Source organism: Elephantulus edwardii, unplaced genomic scaffold (assembly GCF_000299155.1).
Source record: "Elephantulus edwardii isolate Elephantulus edwardi_28Jun2011 unplaced genomic scaffold, EleEdw1.0 scaffold00017, whole genome shotgun sequence".
Classification (NCBI taxonomy): domain Eukaryota; kingdom Metazoa; phylum Chordata; class Mammalia; order Macroscelidea; family Macroscelididae; genus Elephantulus; species Elephantulus edwardii.
This window is the reverse complement of record NW_006399767.1, coordinates 13,611,076-13,629,738: the sequence shown is the minus strand read 5'-3', so window position 1 is coordinate 13,629,738 and position 18,663 is coordinate 13,611,076. Positions and strand designations below refer to the sequence as shown.

At 49.3% G+C, this 18,663-nt stretch overlaps 1 protein-coding gene across 1 annotated transcript; it reads left to right on the top strand.

Annotated features, from left to right (window-relative positions):
- On the top strand, positions 1–18,335 carry RSPH9 (radial spoke head 9 homolog (Chlamydomonas)). The gene is made up of 5 exons (XM_006881950.1): positions 1–283; positions 4,742–4,907; positions 8,111–8,240; positions 8,698–8,844; positions 18,122–18,335. Exons 1-5 carry the CDS (start codon positions 57–59, stop codon positions 18,280–18,282), a joined length of 831 nt encoding a protein of 276 aa, XP_006882012.1. The 5' UTR covers positions 1–56; the 3' UTR covers positions 18,283–18,335.
- Positions 18,336–18,663: the final 328 nt, after the last annotated feature.

The window sequence follows — 18,663 nt, the reverse complement described above, 5'->3', positions numbered from 1 at the left end:
CATGGAGACGGCTTCCCATAGCAACCGGGCGAGCGTTGAGCGGCGTCTCCGGCCTGATGGACGCCGATAGCCTTTTGCTGTCGCTGGAACTAGCGTCCGGCAGCGGGCAGGGCCTCAGCCCGGACCGTCGGGCCTCCCTGCTCACTTCCCTGCACCTGGTTAAGCGTGACTACCGCTATGATCGGGTCCTCTTCTGGGGCCGCATCCTCGGCGTGGTTGCTGATTACTACATCGCGCAGGGTCTGAGTGAGGACCAGCTGGCCCCGCGCAAGAGCCTCTACAGGTGGAGGCAACACTGGGGCTGAGCGAGCATCCAGAAGGGGCGCGAAGATAGTGCAGAGCAGGAAGTGGGTGGGAACGAAGGGCATGGAATAGGGAAACGCCTGAGGGCAGGGCCTGGAGAGGAAAACCCCAAACCAGAGGGACAACGCCCTCTGCCCATCCCCTGCTTGGAGCAGCTGGTGGAGTTAAACCGCTGACCTATCAGCAGCACAAGTACCGCACGATGAGTAGAGAGCTCGATGAGTACTGCAGAGAATAGAGCGAAAGGCTCTGAGGCGACGAGGATAACTGGGTTTTGAGAGGGCAGGTTCTTATCTAGGAGAAGCTTCGGATGGCAGGCGGCGCGAGGTGAAGGTCTTTGGAGACGGGGAACCTGGAGCAGAAGCCAGGAACTGGGTGTCAGACCTGGAATTCCGGGGAAGACTGGAAATGGATCCAGAAACATCTTAGATGGAGGTGTTGGTTCTACAGGCAGGAGGCGCTCTGGGGAACAGAGCTCTAATGCAAGATGGTGAGGGCGGAGGGTGAGGACTGGGGACCATTCTGTGGACGCTCCAACTCAGGACCATCTAATCTTTCTGACTGCCCTCAGAGATGTCCGTTCAGGAGGTAGGAGTTGGCAACTGCTTTTATCTACGTATGTGTCCAACCAACAGTGATTGGATGCTTCCTGTGCTAGACTTGAGTCTACAAAGGTGGCTGGACTCCTTGTCCCCTAATTGCGTACATCCTGGGGGAGGAGAGTGGAGAGGCGTAGCCCAGCAATTACATCTCCGTGTGTGTGGAAATTAGAACAGAGCTGTAAACAAAGGACCAGAGGGAGGCAATGTCCTAGAAAGCAACTAATTAAGATTACTGAAGGAAGAACTTGCTTTGCAGTTTGTAAGAACAAGGAGTTCTTCAGCATGGTGTGGGGAAGGAGTACTGGATAGAGGAAGCCGATCACAGACATCTGCTGAATGGGTGTTTGGGAGGACAGCAGGTAGAGAACATAGCAGTGGAACGCACTTGGTGTTAAAGGAGGCTGGATGGAGAGGGCGAGGGTTTGAGCTTTGTCTCACAGGCTGTTGAGGATCTTAAGGGGTTTTAAAAAAGAATGGCCTGCTCAGCCCTGAGTGGGCAGGGTGAGCATTTAGCAGCTTGCTGCTGTGTCTAGTTGAGAAGGTTGGGCTAACTGGGGGAATGAAGGGGTAAGTGTGGGCTGAAGGATGTAGGTGGTAGAATTGGTAGGACTTAGTGTGTGTGTGTGTGTGTGTGTGTGTGTAGCGGATGAGGTCTTTTTCAAAGTCAAGGTCAAGGTGAGTTCTGGCACCACTCATTGGAGTAGAATCCAAGGAACTTTCTAGGAAAGATATCGTTTGAAGTTAAGTACTTTAAGAGAATGAGGTGGGGGCAGGGGTTAAGAAGACACATTTTTTTTAAAAAAAATATAGATTTCAGGAGAAACTTGGGCTGAAAATAGATGGGGGCTTATTTACTTTTATTCTACATTTATTTACCAGACCCCTATAATGTGCTAAGCATTGACCTAGACACCAGGAGTTCAATGATAAAACAAAAATATTTGTCTTCATGAAGTGTAGGTGTTAAGAATCAGTGATGTCAGTTCAAAGACTAAGGTGCTTCTGACTCAAGACATGGTCTTTTAAATTACTTATTATACTTCTGAAAGTTGTACAATGACCAAAGATGACAGAAGAATAATCAATATTTTTGAGCAGTAGTGTTGCAGAAGAGTATCAGATAGCCCACGGACTTCCAAGAGAATGAATAAGTATGTCTTAGAAAACATGCAGCCAGGGTTCTCCTTGGAGGCAAAGACGGTGAGTCTTTCTCCCACCTGTTCTGGGCATGTTGTTAGAAGGACATGTGTGGAAAGGTGGAGGCTCAGCAAAAGAGTAGAAGACCGTCAACGCGGCTGACACAGTGACTGTCACAATGGGCTCAAGCATCTTAGAGACGAGGAGGATGCAGGAGAAGGCCAGGCTCTGATCATGGGGTTGCTATGAGTTGTAGCTGACCTGACAACACCTAAAGACAGCAACAACAGTTGTTTGTGTGTCTGAAGGTGAGAAATAGTAAAATGTATATGTTTAACACATGTTTTAATTACCTGGTACTGCTACCACCTGAAAGCAGGAGCGGCATCCACTTCCGAAATGGCTTGCCTCCGGAAACTCTATGTATGAACAGTGCTTAGGCCGTTCATTCATAGGGTCGCTATGAGTCGTTTATGACTCGACGACATCAAACAACAACAACAACTGCTACCACAGTAGCATAAGTGAGTAGCTTTAAAGAACAGAGGTGTTTATTTCCTCACAGTTCTGAAGGTTGTTGTTGTTGTTAGATGCTGTTGAGTCAACTGTGACTCACAGTGACCCTGTGGACACAGATCTGGGCCTTGCCCAGTTCTGTTCCCTCTTTCTCTCTGGCCATTTTTGAATCCTTGTAGATGTATGCTCAGAGGGCAGCTGTATGTGTGTGTCCCTCCTGAATGGATAGATTTAGGACTCCTCTTGCTCAGGTATGACCTCATTAACATAGCAAAACAAATTCCTACTTCCAAAGGGTCATATTTGCAGGTACAAGAGTTAAGGATTTAGCAGCAGTTCTTTTTGGTGGAATACAACTCAATCCATAACACATGCTGACAGTGTTAAGTGCTATGGGGGGGATACCACAGAAAAGGGGGCACAGATATGCAGCAGAAGACTATTTTGAAAAGAATGCAATGGACTCTCTGATAAGGTGACATTTGAGAAGAGACCTGTAGGGACTGACAGAGTGAAGTATGTGTCAGATGCAAAGGCCCTGAGGCAGGCATGTTCTTAGTAATTTTGTGGAACCTTACTTGTTAGTGTGGTGGTGGGAGGACAGAGAGCATTATGGATATGAACTCAGAGAGGGAATTATTAGGGAGACAATAATGCAAGGCCTGGTGAGACTTGCCTCAACAGGAAGCCACATGGAAGGTTCTCAGCAGAGGAGTGCCATGATCTGACTTGGATTTAACAAGATCCGTCTGGTTGTTGGGAAAGACTAGATGGAAGGGAGAGGAGGTGTGGAAACCTGCTACTTAAGAGGCTACGTTCGATATCCAGGCAAGGACAGATGATGGCTTGAGGCAGGTTGGAAGCGATGGAGGTGGTGAGAGGTGGCTGGACACTAACGGGGCAATCCCACAACAGCCAAAAGAACAGACTTAGAGAACATGGAGAAGGTGCAGCCAGAGTGCTACTTGGAGGGAAGGGTGATGAAGCATTATCTCACATACTTTGGTTCTGATGCCAGGAGAGGTTGTTCTTGGAGAAGGACATCGTGCTTGGAAATGTGGAGAGGAGGTGGAAAAAAGGAAGACCCTCAGGCAGGTGGGTTGACACGATGGCTCTGGCAATGCGCTTAAATGTGTCAGAGATGGCGAGGGTGGTGCAGATCAGGACAGAGTTCAGATCCGTTGTTCATAAGATTGCTATGTGCTTGACCCAACAGCATCTAACAACAACATCAACCAGAAGGCAGTAGCTGAGGCCTAGGGAGTCAGGTGCGCGAGTCCGCAGAGAGGAGAAACACTTGTGAGACTAGAACTTTGGAAGGACTTAAGGCATGGAAAGTTGGAGAAGGGAGTTGTCAGAAGAAAGTAATGGGGAGGTATCGGAGGCAGGCTGACCTGCTTTTAAACAGCATCTTGGCGTGGTAGGACTCAACAGGTAACGGGCTGAAGAGTGGATGTGAGGGGAGAAAGGGCACTCCTTGGGCAAACCGTTGTTCTGTGATGATTATTCAGGATGGAGGGAGGAAGAAGGGATAGACTAATGTATTTTCTAGGAGGGACACAGATTTAGTGGTTGCTGCTGGGCCACTAACTTAGAGGTGTGGGCTCAACTCCACCAGCGGCTCTTGAAGACTTTTATGTTGGGAAGGAGCCAGAGAGTGCGCTGAGCAGGAGGCTGAGCAGAGACCAGGCCGGGGTATGCGGGGCTGCTGAGGAGTGGGAGGCCCACCCTGTCTGTCCTGGCAGGGAATGAGAATGAAGGCCTTCCCCCCCGCCCCCCCGCAGGGCTGCAGTGGGGGTGCTGGAGCTCTCCAGGCAGGGGGATCCTTGAGTGCCTCGCCTTCCCTGAGAAAAGGCTGGGGGACCGGAGGAAGGTAGCACTTTGGGTTCAGTAGGTAGGCAGCACGAGTGTAGGGTCTACTCCAAAGCACCACCCTCCACCCCGAGTATATTGAGTTCAGCTTCCACAAAGTTCTCCAGAATTTCAGAACCCAGATATCTAGTTAGATGCTCTTACATTGGGGCACACCATAAGCCTTTAGGGTTTCTGAGGGTCTCAACACAGGATTAGGACAAAGGTATGGATGCTGACTCTTGGGCCTAAGTCCCCCAGGAGAAGGGGAGAAGGTGAACGCTGGGTGGGAGAGAGGTGCATTCCAGGGGTGAGCTGGGTGTCGTTGGCAGCCTGAACTGCATGGAGTGGAGCCTCCTGCCCCCCGCCACGGAGGAGATGCTGCAGCAGACATCTGTGGTGAGCGGCCGCTTCCTTGGGGACCCCTCGTATGAGTATGAGCACACGGAGATGCAGAAGGTCAACGACGGTGACAAGGTCTTTGAAGAGGAAGTGGTGGTGAGTGAAGAGCCCGCACGGAGGGGCCTCAGTGAAGACAGCCTGCCCCGGTATGAATGAATAGAAATCCCAAGAGTGAAAGTGGGAACAACTACTGTCATGACTGCCTCCCCCCGCCCCCCAAGCAGGGTTGGCGCTGGGCACCTGGGCACCAGGCTCTCGGGCCTGTGCCATCTCTAATGTGCACAGCGCCGTGAAGTCATTGCTTCCCAGATGGCAAAGAAGAGGAAACGGAAGGGCAGGGCGGTTCTTTGACTTGCCCAGGGTCACGCAGCTACAGGCAGGTCTCGGAGATACTGTGGTTCCAGACAACCGCGATAACGTCACTGTTACAGTAACGTGAGTCACTGAATGTTTTGGGGTCCCAGTGCATGTAAATGGTATGTTCAACACAGTACTGTGGTCAGTCAAGGAGCCCTGGTGGTACAGTGGGTCACAGGTGGGGCTGTTAACCAAAAGGTTGTGCGGTCATTTGAATCCACTAGCCACTTCAGGAAGGTGTGCAGTTCGAATCCACCAGCTGCTCCCAGGGCAGGCTGAGCAGTCTCCTCCTGTGTAAGCTTCTGAAAAGCCGCTGGAGAGTCAGCTAGGGGTCGGTTCCGACTCGACGGCACACAACAACAACAAGCCACTTTGTTTAGTTTCTTTTTTTTAAAGTGCATAATGGCATTATGAAAAAGCATGCACCATCACAAGAATTGACAGTATGTGACTGAGACATGAAGTGAGCACGTGCTGCTGGAAAAGTGATGCCCGTAGGACCTGCCTGCTGCTGGGTTGCCACAACTTTCAATGTGTAAAAACCACAGTGTCTGCACTGCACAGTAAACCCACTGCCAGAGGGCCAGACCCGACTCCTAGCTGACCCTCCAGTGGGGTTTCAGAGGTTGCCTATTGCACAGGAGGGGACTGTCCATCTTTCTCCCGAGGATTCAAACAGCTTGCCTTTGGGGTGACAGTGCAGGTATTTACCTACGAGGCCACCAGGCCCAGAACAATAACAAGGAGACCTGGTACTGGACAAGGATGGAGAGAGGCGTTGGGTGGCCCCCGTGAAAGTCTGGTTCTGGGGTGAGAGTTGGGAGTCGGGAAAGAGAGTGGGCGTGGGCCTTGTGTCCTTACATTAAAAAAATCTTATTTGTTCATATATTCACATGGTTAAAAAGCCAAACATACAAGGAAAGGTGCAGTAGTGGTTGCCCCCTCCTGCCTGGCAAACTTCACCCCATGAACCTCAGTTTCTCTGCAATGCTGTCTGCCACTCAGTGAGGCTCTCTGTCTAGGGGACATTAATGCTGCTGTTTGTTACTCGAGAGTATGTGTCTAAGTATCACTCAGCAAATCTGATCAGGAGCATTCCCAGGCCCTGGGAGGTAAGAATGCAGAAGCTGGGGACCCTGCAGTGAGCCTCCTGGGGGTCAATGCATGTTGAAGTGTGAGGAACTAACTAGCTTCCAGAAGCATTTGAGGAAAATACAGACCTTACTGTGCATGCAAATCTTACTGTACATGTTCTCTTTTTATTTTTAGAACAATGAATGGTGACGTGTTATATGCACATTTCTGCACTTTACCCTTTTCAATTAACAAATGATAATGTGGTCAATTAACAATAACATACATTTTTAAACAATAGTGTATTAACAATTAGCAATAGTATGTTTATAATGAACAGATTTTTTGATTCTGGGGAGTGCTGGTAGTGTAGTCCACAGGGGTTGCTCAGCTGACCCAAAGGGCATGCCTCTCTAGTGGTTCAAGGTTCAAATTCACTAGCAGGTCTGCAGGAGAAAGATGGGCATTCTCTCGTGTGATTTACGGACTCAGAAACCCAAAGAAAGGTCAGTTATAAGTCTATTCTGACTCACCTTCAATGAGGTGTTTTTATTTATTAAAGATTCTAGTCTCTGCTTTAAAGAGCCTCCTCATTTTTTGTGTGTAAATGAACTGTAGTTTATTTAACCAGTGTCAACAACAACAACAATTAATAGAAATGTAAGCTGCTAAATTTTGCTCTGACAAACAGTGCCACAGCCAACGACTTTGTACACACGTCATTTCCCATGCATGTGCTCTATCTAAAAGATCTGTTCCTAGAAGTGGAATTGCTAGGTCAAAAGATCAGGAGCTCAAGGTTTGAAATGAGACAAACATGGAATTAAAAACCCAGCCTGTCTGCTTGAACCTGGGTGAACCTAGAAGGCTAATTTTGGGTCCGTGGGACCTCATCAGCAAGCCCCAGCACCTCACCCCTGACAAGCTTACCACACCCCCAACCCCAACTTCCAGAGGCTGCGCTACTTTCTGATATTTGCTCTGCAGGTTTGTATGGCTCAGGTGAGGTGACGTGTAGCCTTTGGCCTAGGCACTTCATCACTGTTACTCTCTCTTGCTCCATACACAGTTCAACTTAGTTGCTGAAGGAAGGAGGTGGGTAGCTGGGTGACTTGGTGGTGGCTTCTCGTGACACACACTCCTTTTCAAATGCTATTTTCTCCCCAAACATCTCCGCAAGTCTTTTGTTTAAAGTCCTTTGATACTAATTATAACTAAATGTCATCACCAAAAAATATTACAATATGAGAAGATGCTTGGGATATAATTGTTAAATCTGAGAGTATGATATGAAGTTACATAAACTTCATAACTTCTATAAAGTTTTAAAATCTATGAAGACACTAATTTTGCTTTATGTACATGCACAGAAGTAAACAGGCCAGTGTTGACCAGCATGCCATCTATTAGTGGTTCTTTTTTTTCCCCTCCCCCATAGTGGTTCTTTTTAGTAGATGGCCTTATGAGGGGTTTTAACGATCTTGGTTATATGATTTGCTTTGTTTTCTAAATATTCTAGAGGGAGAATGACTGCTCTTACATGAGAAACAGGCAAAATTGGCTCTATTTAATTATGATGATAATCTTTCTTTTAAGGATACATAAGAAAATTGATGGTGATTGACCTCAGGGAACTGAGAGAGAGACTGGATGTTAAGGAAGTCTTGAATGTATTTTGCATTAAAAAAATTAAAAGAAGAAATCAAACCTTTTGTTAGGAGGGAAGATGGGGCTCACTCACGGTGGTTTTCTGAGGATCTGGCATCTACACGTGGTGGGCCTAGTGCCAGGGCCACGCAGAAGGTCCTTGGACCTGGGGTAAGTGGGCTCTGTGCCCCATTAGGATGGCCACTCTCCTGTCTCCTCAGGTTCAGATCAAGGAGGAGACCCGTTTGGTGTCCATCATTGACCAGATTGACAAGGCTGTGGCTATTGTCCCCCGAGGTGCCTTCTTCAAGACCCCTTTTGGACCTACTCATGTCAACCGGACCTTTGAAGGTGAGTCCTCTGGGGCTCCTCTCAAGGGCAAGAGGGGGCCTCCTTCCAAGCTAAGGTAGACATATATATACAGGAGCCCAACAGTCACCTGCCTTCTTCCTTAGAGACTAGCTGTGAGCACATCACCAGCTGACAGTGTGCCTCCTGACCTGGAGTTGGTGACTGGTCTCTCACTTTTCCTTTCCTTAAAGGATGGGAGGGTGTGGAGCTGCTACCCCCGGTTTTGCACCAGGCTGGGCCTCCTTGCTTTACCCCAGAATCCCACTTTGGCCTTCTCTCACTGGAGGATTTGGACCAAGTTTGAGCTGAAGGAAACCCCCTCCCACTTCTCCCTTTATTTCTGTTACTGGTTAATGGAATCTGCCACGAGTCCCTCTATGTGGTCCTGAGGCAGAGAGAAAAGGCACTGTGGTTTTGGGGGCTGCTCACCCACTTCCTGCCTGTCCCTTTTTGCTAGGACTGTCCTTGTCTGAGGCCAAGAAGCTCAGTTCCTACTTCCACTTCAAGGAGGCCGTTGAACTGAAGAAGAAGACTTTACTTGAGAAGGCTGACCTGGATCCATCCCTGGATTTTATGGACTCTCTGGAGCATGACATCCCCAAAGGTAATAAGCCATTTATTTATTCAGGGACATGAAAACTGTCCCTGAGTCAGAGCAATGGGGAGTATCTCCTGCCATTCCCCTTTAAGAGCAGAACAAGAACCTGGGAGGAACTGGTGGGTCACTGTGAATGGACCCTGAAGGTGAAGCTTCCCCGGAGTCTGTTATAGCTCAGGCCCAGCCCATCGCAGGCACTGAGGAAATGCTGAATAACAAAACACTAAGCATAGCTTCCATGGACAGGAAGCATCTCTGAATCTCGCAGCAGTCTTGAATGGAAGTGAGTTGGGAGTCTTTCTCTAAACATTCCTGAATATGTCCTTGAAAATATGGAGCATACCTAGAATTCAAGGGTTAGATTTTGGGGGGATGATTGACACATAGTTGATTCTCAAATACTGCTGTGTTGATGGAACAAAAACCACCTGCTAAGAAAGTGAGTTCTGTTAGCTTCCTGTTATGTGCAGGAAACCTTTTAATCTTACAACACACAGCTTCAAAGACTGTCTCCTGTGCTATCTGGCGCGCCTGGCCCAGGTCAAGGCCAGTGCTTATCAGCAGGCCACAGGGATGCCAGTTTCTTCTTCTGGAAGATGCTCTTAGAGACTGTACTCCAAAATAGCCACTGGGTTTTAGGTACTCAGGCCTCAGACCGGGGCAGTGACAGACCCCTGCTTCCTTCTCTCCTCACACTTGCTGTTTCTGAGAAGTGGTGGGATCTGCTGTTGGTGAGGAGAATGGCGATGGCAGGGCTAACAATGGCACGTACCGTGTGAAAGCCACCCCTCTGCTTGCTGTGCACCAGGCACCGTGCGGCGACCTCTCTGTGGCCAGAGGCAGATCCTAGTGTTATCCTCATCTTTACAGATAAGAAATGGAGGTGCATAGGGGTCCTTTCAAGAGGACAGTAAATATTTGGGCACTATGTACTTGGACTCTGGCATTAACTGTGGTGTCAAATAGATGGAGTTTCTTTTAAAAATGGAGGGTCTAGCCAGACGTTAGTTACCGCTGCCACTAGGGCATGACAGACTTCTGCGGAGTAAAGAGCCTTCAGCTAGGCTAGACCTCAGGAGCAGCGGGGTGGCAAGGGCTCTGGGTTCAGCCAGCCGGGGTGGGAATTCTGGCTCTGCCACTCACTGCAAGACCTCAAACAAGTCCCCCAGTTTCTTTGTACTTCGGTTTACCAGTTTCCATTTGGGGATAATGACATTTTCTTCCTCATTGGGGTTGCTAGGATAACATATATATAATATATGTACAGAATATACTTACCTCAAATTCATGTGGTCGAGTTGGAACGATCTCAGAGCTGTCCGTCTAGCAGGTTTTCAGAAGCTGAAAATCGCATGAGAAAAGACTGCCCATCTTTCTCCTGGTGGACTCAATCCCTGAGACAGGTTACCCCCCCCTCCTCGGGGTAAGCCACAGAACCCCCCGTGGACTACACCGCCTGAGCTCCCCAAAGAATACTTATAATAGTGTTTAGTATATTGTTGTTGTGTGCTGTCGAGTTGAAACCAACCCATAGCTGACCCTACACCAGGTTTACCTCTGAGGCAGTAAACTGCATGGGAGGAGATTGACCATCTTTCTCCCATGGAACGGCTGGTGGACTTGAACTGAGTGCCTTTGGGATTGTAGCACAGTATCTTACCACTAGGCCACCAGAGCAAATTTAAAATATAGTAGAGACTAAAAACAACAACAGACACAGAAGAATTTCATGAAACAATATATGAGCAAGAGCCTATGGTGATGAAAGAAGAAGTTCAGGCTGCTTTGAAGGAAATGGCAAAAAATAAGGCCCCAGTAATAGATGGTATACCAATTGACATATTTCAGCTAACAGATGCTGCCCTGGATGTGCTCACCAACTTGTGCCAAGAAATCTGGAGAACAACCACTTGGCCAACTGACTGGAAGAGATCTATGTTTCTTCCCATCCCAAAGAAAGGTGACTCAACAGAGTGTGGAAACTATAGAACAATCTCATTGATTTCACATGCAAGCGAGATTCTACTGAAGAGTATCCAAAAACGACTGGAACAACACATCAACAGAGAACTGCCAGAAGTCCAGGCTGGGTTTAGAAGGGGTCGTGGCACTAGAGATATTGTAGCTGATGTTGCTGATCTTGGCTGAAAGCAATACCAGAGGAATGTCTATCTGTGTTTCATTGATTATGCAAAGGCATTTGACTGTGTGGATCCCAACAAACTGTGGCTGACTCTGAGAAGAATGGGAATCCCAGAACACTTGATAGTTCTAATGCAAAACCTATACTTAGGCCAGGAGGCAGTCATCAGAGCAGAGCACGGGAACACTGCATGGTTCAAAATTGGGAAGGGCGTATGCCAGGGATGCGTCCTATCTCCATACCTTTTCAACCTGTATGCAGAACAGATCATCTGGGAGGCTGGGCTCTATGAGGAGAAATGTGGGTCAAGATTGGTGGATGATCAATCAACAATCTGCATTATGCAGATGACACAACCCTGCTTGCTGAAACTGAGGAGGACCTCATGCACTTGCTGCAGAGGGTCAAGGACTGTAGCCTCCAATAGGGATTGAGGCTCAATGTCAAGAAGGCAAAGATTCTCACCACTGGGCCAATTGGCAGCATCAGGATGGATGGTGAAGAGATTGAGATTGTTCACACCTTTAGTTTGCTTGGCTCCACAGTCAACACTCTTGGCACCAGTAGCCAAGAAATTAAAAGGCACATTGCCATGGGAAAGTCTGCTGTTAGGGACCTCTCCAGGGTACTGAAGAGCAATGGTGTCTCTCTGGAGACCAAGGTGAGTCTGATACAGGCCATGGTCTTTGCAATCACTTGTTATGCATCAGAGAGTTGGACAATGACCAAGGAGGACAGAATGAGAATTGATGCCTTTGAGCTGTGGTGCTGGAGAAGAGTATTGAGAGTACCATGGACTGCTAGGAAAACAAACAGGTTCATCCTGGAAAGGGTTAAACCGGGTGGCTCCTTAGAGGCAAGGATTCTGAGGCTCCGTCTAACATATTTTGGACATGTTGTAAGAAGAGACCGGTCCTTGGAGAAGGACATCATGCTGGGGAGGGTGGAGAGACAGCGCAGGAGGGGAAGGCCCTCTATGAGGTGGATTGATTCGGTGACTGGGATTATCGGGATGGGAGTGTCAGAGACAGTGCAATTGGCACAAGACAGAGCCGAGTTTAGGGCTGTTGTACATAGGGTCGCTATGAGTCGCAAGCGACTCGACGGCACATAACAACAACAAACAACAAGAAGAACAAACCAAACCAAAAATCTCATGTTATTTTTAGCAGCACGAAGGCGTTAGAGGGTTGGGCAGGCCTAGGAAACCCGGAAGGCCAAGGCTCTGGGGTCTGCTGGTGGTCTGTAGGTAGGTTAGTGAGTTAAGGCTGGGTGCACAGGTGCAGACAGCAGGACTAGCCAGGGGCCACCCAGGAGACCATTTGGAAACTATTCCAGCGCCCTTGAGTGGAGGGTTTATTAGCTCTCACCAGGGAAAAGCCATCCTGGATTCTGCCACATGGGGGCACCAGAGTCAAGGCACCCTGAACAGGACCAACCGTGTTGGATTGCCTTTGAGTTGTGGTGTTGGAGAAGAGTCATGAATATCCAATGGACTTCCAAAAGAACAAACATGTCTTGAAGAACGTGAAACCAGAATGCTCCTCAGAGGCAAGAATGGTGAAACGTCATCTCAATTTTTTTCAATATTGTCTTTGGTTGTTTTTTTTTAAATATAGATATATATTGCGTGTGTACCATCAAATCAGATCTGACTGGTACAGGAGGAGATTGTTCCTCCTTCTCCAGCAGAGCATCTGGTGGATTTGAACCACGCATCTCTGGGATTGCAGTGCAGCTTCTTGCCACTAAGCCACCAACGCTCCCTTTAAATACTGTCTTTGAAAAAAGACATGTGTGGAAAAGTGGAGGGTCAGCGAAAAACAGGAAGATCTTCAACAAGATGGATCGATACAGTGACTGTAACAATGAGCTCAAGTATAGCAGAGATGTTGAGAACGGTACAGGACAGGGCAAGGTTCAGATTCATTCTTCAAGCTGATTCGATGGCACCTAATAAGAAATGTTTCTGGGACATTGTAAAAAAAAAAAAAGTAAGAAAGGGGCTCTAAACCTGGAGGGAAATAAATAAAGTTTATAGGAGCTGAGGGCATTTCACATCCACCAGGTGGACTCCCCAGATCTTATCTCCGTTAGCTCTTGTACTTCCAGCCTGACCAGGAGCTGAAGGTGGCTGCAGAGTCCCTGAATAGAGGGAGCTGGGAGCTATGGTGATGGGACCCAGCTCCAGACGCTGAAGGGGGTGCTAAGGAGGTCTGTTATGCTGAAGGGAGAAATCAGCCTCCCTGATTCAAGCGTAGCTGGAAAGTTCTGCTCAGTTCTGAATTCTCAGCCCTCTCACCTGCAGCTGGATGCTCCGGGCCCAGGCCTGGAGGAGGAAGCTCTACTGAGACAGTGGCTTTGACCCATAGAACATTATGCCCTGTGTGGAGTGAGGAGGTGCTAAGGCTTTTTTGACCAAAGTCGGCCAGTTGGCTTCCTGAGCGAACTCCCTCACCCCTGCCTGCCTTTAAGGAGGGCAAAGGGCCACAGGAGGCGGATGTCTCTCACAGCGGCAAAGTGAGGATCTTGTTAAAGAGAGCTAAGGCTATCCAGATGTGTCCAGTGGCTAAGTGAGCCAGGAGACCCCTGAATGGTTTGGGGGTGGACTAGGCCTGAGTGGCAGATGAGTTTAGGCAGCAGCCTAAAGCCCTCAACACCCTGCTCTCATGTGGGTCTTGGGGGTGAAGGTTCAGCTGACGGCTCAGCCTCCATCTACCCTGCAGGTCCTTGTTTTCAGTGCTGGGGTCTTGGCAACCGAGAAGCCCCTGTGGGGGGCCTGATGGAGGGTTGACCTTGACTCTCTTGGAAAACCTCCAAGTCTCCTACTCTCTCATTTCCACAGTCACCCTTCCCCGCCCCCCGAGTCTCTTTTGTGCATGATACTTTCTGTGGGGATCCATGCATGATGCAGTGGATAGTGGGGTGGCAGGGAGAAGATGGTTCTGATTTTGTGCCCAGACTCCCTCTCTTATCAGCTTGTCAAAGAGCAGAATGACCTGCAGCCATTACTGAATGAGTTGATCAAAGATCCTAAGAAAAATCCCAATCAAAAGAGGGGGGAAATGCAGAACAGAATTTCAAATTCTCATGGAATCCAGAGGTTCTGGACTCATCGAGGCTGGATAAGCCCCTGAAACAACTGCCATGAGATAATCCTTAAATTTTAAAACAAAAGTATCCCAAGAAATCTTTAAAGAAACAATAATTTTGCTTAATTTAGTAAAACACACATCTGACTTCACTGTGCTCTTCTGAAGAACTATCTGTAGGAGAGAAAATTACTAAACTTTATTTCATTTGAAAGTTTATGTAGGAAACTTAGGGGGTGGTAAGCTTATGGTCATGAGGAAGAGTAGTTCTAAAAAGGAGGGTTCACTTGGCTGCTCAAGAAGGTGACTGACGTTGAGGAAGACTGTCAGTACTTCTGAATCGTACGCCGAGAAAGTGTTGGGTGGTATACATTCTGCAGTATCTATTTTCAACAATAAAACCCTTTTTTTACAAAACCACCAAAAAAAAAAAAAAAAAAGAGCAGAATGAGTCCATCCAGGGAGATGTCCCTGGCACACCACCATCTGTGGGAGAGATAAGATTTGGCATCTACCTTCTGTCCAGGTAAAATTCACAATTTCTCCATGGTGACCTCTCCTTTCTGAGGCAACCGTCTACTGGTCCTGGAGTTACTTTGTAGCAGGTGTGATTTAGGCTGTCCTGTCCCCAGAGCCCTGGAGCAGCTTTAGCTAAAGAAAATGGGGTGTGGGGGAGATTGCTGGGGCTACTCAGTGTCTCACGAGCCACCCTGCTTGCCCTGGATCTGCAGTTTGGTGGGAGAGGGCCCCTCACTATTTTTGAGGTGCCAGGATGATCCTCTGGTGGGTGCTGGACAGCAGCTAGAGAGTCATCTGACTGGTCTGTGTCCAGGTGAGACAGGTGGGACCCTAGGTCAGGAGGTAGGAGACCAAATTTCTAGGCTGGACTTTCATTCAATACTGTGTGGCTTTTTATCTCCTCAGCAAATGATCATTGGGCAGATATTACACACCAGGCACTAGGCATGCCATTGTGAAGCAGACAGACATATGGGAAGATCAGATGAAACAAGAATATGGGAAAGGGCAATGTGAAAGGCCTCACTGAAAGGACTGGAGGGCAGAGATCCGGGGATGCCCTAGCTTTGGTCCTTTGGGCTCCAACGGAAGCCAAGACTCAAGCTTTTGGTGACAACGCACTGGCCCTGCAGTGGCAATGACCAGGCAGCAGAGGGCAGCAACGGGCCTATCTGCAACAACTCATTGCCAGTTGACTCACAGCTGACCCTCTAGCGGGTTTTCAAAGGCTGTCAATCGCAAGGAGATTGCCCATTTTTCTCTTGCAGAGCAGCTGGTGAATTTTAACTGCCTGCCTTTGGGTTGGCAGTGCAATTCCTTAACTACTGGGACACCAGAGCTCTCAAAAGTGGCCTTTAAAGTGGCAGGACCTGGGGAGAGGAAAGGAAACCGAGACCAGCCTTTTCTTAGGGGAGCAGTACAACCCGCGCCTCTACTCTCAAGCCTTGGCAGTGGGGTGGAGTGGGTACTTTGGTCCATACCATTCTTTGCAGCTGGATAAAACGGAGTCTATATTCAGGCTTCTGGGGGATTTAAACCCACTCTGGAACAGGATTCTTTGTAGAAGAGATCCATGCTCCCACTCCCTTTGTGTTTTGTAAAGTTGTTTGGTAATGTTGTTAGGTTTAAGCCGTCTATTCACTGCCTCTGGACTTTCCTGACCCTCAGCCTGGGCCACCTACTCCCTCCCTCAAATTTGAGCATTGCTACCTTCTCCGAGGGCAGGACAACATAATTATGAAAAGCAGCATCTTAGACTGAGGTTCCTACTTGAGCAAGGTGGGTAGGAGTTGGGAGGTCCTGAAAACCAAGGAGAAGTTATTGCAAACAGCAACAGATCTCATTCCTGACTTAGGTGCCTTGTCCCCTCCCACCTCCTTCAAGACCAGACCTTCTAGAGGAAAAGGCAGAAAGTGCATGGGAGGGCGGTAGGTGAACTCAGGAGAAAGGACCTGGGGACCCTGAGCTGAAACATCAGGGCTGTCCTAACACAGGAGGCAGCAGTGCAATTAGAAAAGTGGGCGAAGGTGACAGCAAGTGCCTAGATCCTCAGGTAGACGCTACGTGACTCCTGGCACGTTAAGTCTTTGTTTCCTGGGCAACCAGCTAAGCCAGGGCCATGGAGGATGGAGTGTGACAGGAATGCAAGGGAGGGAGGGAGGCAGTGCTGGCTGCCATCCTCTCACACGCTAACCACCAGCACCCCTGGCCTGCCTGGTGTTGTCCCCCCTCCTGGTGGGGACATTGCATGTCTCTAGCATTCTTTGTGATTTTTCCTTTTGCCCTGAAGGGCCCGAGCCACTCTGACAATATCCCTTCATCTGTTGGAGGAAAGCGGTGGCCAGTCTTGGAGAGGTGGGCAGCCTGAGACTTCGCCTGACAGGATGTGCCAAAGTCTCATGACCTATGACACGACGGCCTGAGTTGGAGGACTCTAGGGCAGCATTTAGCCTAGGTAACCCTCCTAGGACAGGCAGAGGAGCAAGGCAGAGCCACACTTTCTAAATTCAGGGGGTCGTACAGCTATGGGCTCCATGGTTGGGGAAGGGCTATTTTTATAGTAAACTGGCCCCAGCAGATGCTCTGGAACCTGGTGGGATGACTAAGCACTGGGGAGTGGTACCTTCCAGTTTATGCTTTTGGTCAAAGGCTGCACGCAATGCCTGGGAACACTGTTCCCACACTCTTCCCTAGGTAGTGTTTGCTATGTCTGATCTGCAGGTTAGGGTCTCTAGAACGCTCAAGTTACAGAGGGCTTTGAGCCCAAAACAAAGGCTGGGGGAGGGGTAGCACACCTTCCCTTCTCTCCTTCAGGCTAACAGGCACTGAGGGCCACATAGGTTAATCAAGTCTGCATGTGGCTTCAGTGACACCTGTGCATAGGTGGGCTCCTGATGCCTCTTCTGCTGTGCAGGGCTGACAGCTGACATGCATGAAGGGCTGGCTTTGAGAAAGGCAGATGATTGCACCCTGAGCAGAGATGAGCTGCTGGCAGGATCGAGGTTGCTGGTGGTCAGCTCTCAGATGCAGGGTGGCCCCCAGTGGGAGGGGACTAAGTGTGAGGCTGCTGGGTGTGGAGTGGCCAGGGTGGGCCGTGGTTGGAGGAGCCCTGTGGGAAACCGGGGCGGTGGGAGCAAAGCCGCCGGGGTGAACTGGCAGCTGATAAAGGCCTTGAGCAGCCCTCAGTGCATCACTGGCTGGTTCAACACCAAAACCTTCAAAGCATTTGCCTCTCTGGCAGGCGGCGAGCAGAACTGCGGCTGAGCTGGGAGAGGCCTCAGTGCGCAGGGGAATAGAAGCTCCAGATCTGCATCCAGAGGAGATCTTCCCAGGCTCCTTCCTCCCACACAGTGGCTCCCTCCCTCGGGCCTGGAGCCGGACCAGACCCTTCCCGCCAAGTCTTCATAGCTGTACAGCTCAGTCCCAGGCTGGGTTTTTCCTGTCTAGGGGAATGAAAACCAGGGCAGAACCCAAAGACAAGGCTCATTAGCTTCAGCCCAAGTCCTTTTCTGCCAAGGATGGCACCCCATTTAGGTGCCTACAAGCTGCTAGCAAAGGCTACAGAGTGGAGAAGTCTTAAGTGTTCAACCCCTATTTCAGCCCTGAGTTGTTTTAATGCATCTCAGCACAGAAAGCTTTCTGGGGTTGGGACTGAAAAAGCAAACTGGCCCAGGAGTAGAGGTCATAGGCAAAGGGGAGCCTGGGGTCTCCTGTCCTAGTCTCCACTCCACCCAGCCATGGAGTCAGCTTCCTCCCCCACTCAACCTTTAACTAGACTTGCTGACAGGAACAAAACAAAACGGGCTGGTTTGCATTTCACCTCTTTTCATTTCCTTTGCCCTCCCTCTGGAAGACAGTTTAATGAGCAGTGAAATGGCTAAAAGGCAATCAGGAGGAGGCAAGTGCCTGGATAATTACATTTGTTTGCCCTTTCCCAGTGGAACCCAGGCACCCAGGGCCCCTGTCCGGGGAGAAGCGGGCAGGGCTCCAGCTCTCAGGAGCCAGGCCTCACCTCAGGCCTCTCCCCTAGGTTCCTGGAGCATCCAGATGGAGAGAGGGAACACCTTGGTGGTGCTGCGCAGCCTGCTCTGGCCAGGCCTCACCTTCTACCATGCCCCCTTCACCAGAAACTATGGCTACATCTACGTGGGCACCGGGGAGAAGAACATAGACTTGCCCTTCATGCTGTAGAATGCAGATGGAACTGTGATTTTGCATGTAAAGTCTAAACATTATTTTCATAAATGTCTGTGAACTAGGTTTGTCTTGTTTTGCTCACTGCATCCCCCAACCTCAGTGGTGTTCAGGCTTTGAGGACAGTAAGTCTGCAACAAGCAGAGGGTTGGTAATCAGAGACGGGAAAAGGCAGCAGGTGACAACCAGGGGCCTCAAAGGGAGGGCAGCTTCTTGGACTCCTGAGAGCTGCATGAAGGCTCAGTTCCCCAACCTTCCTCTCGTCCTGGTCCCCAGGCTAAGGGGCGCTCAGCTGTCTTAGAAATTGGGAACCTGTGGCCAGGATTGCCTTCCAATTGCGTTTGTGTGGTCCCTTCAAAAGGGGAACAGCTGAGTGCT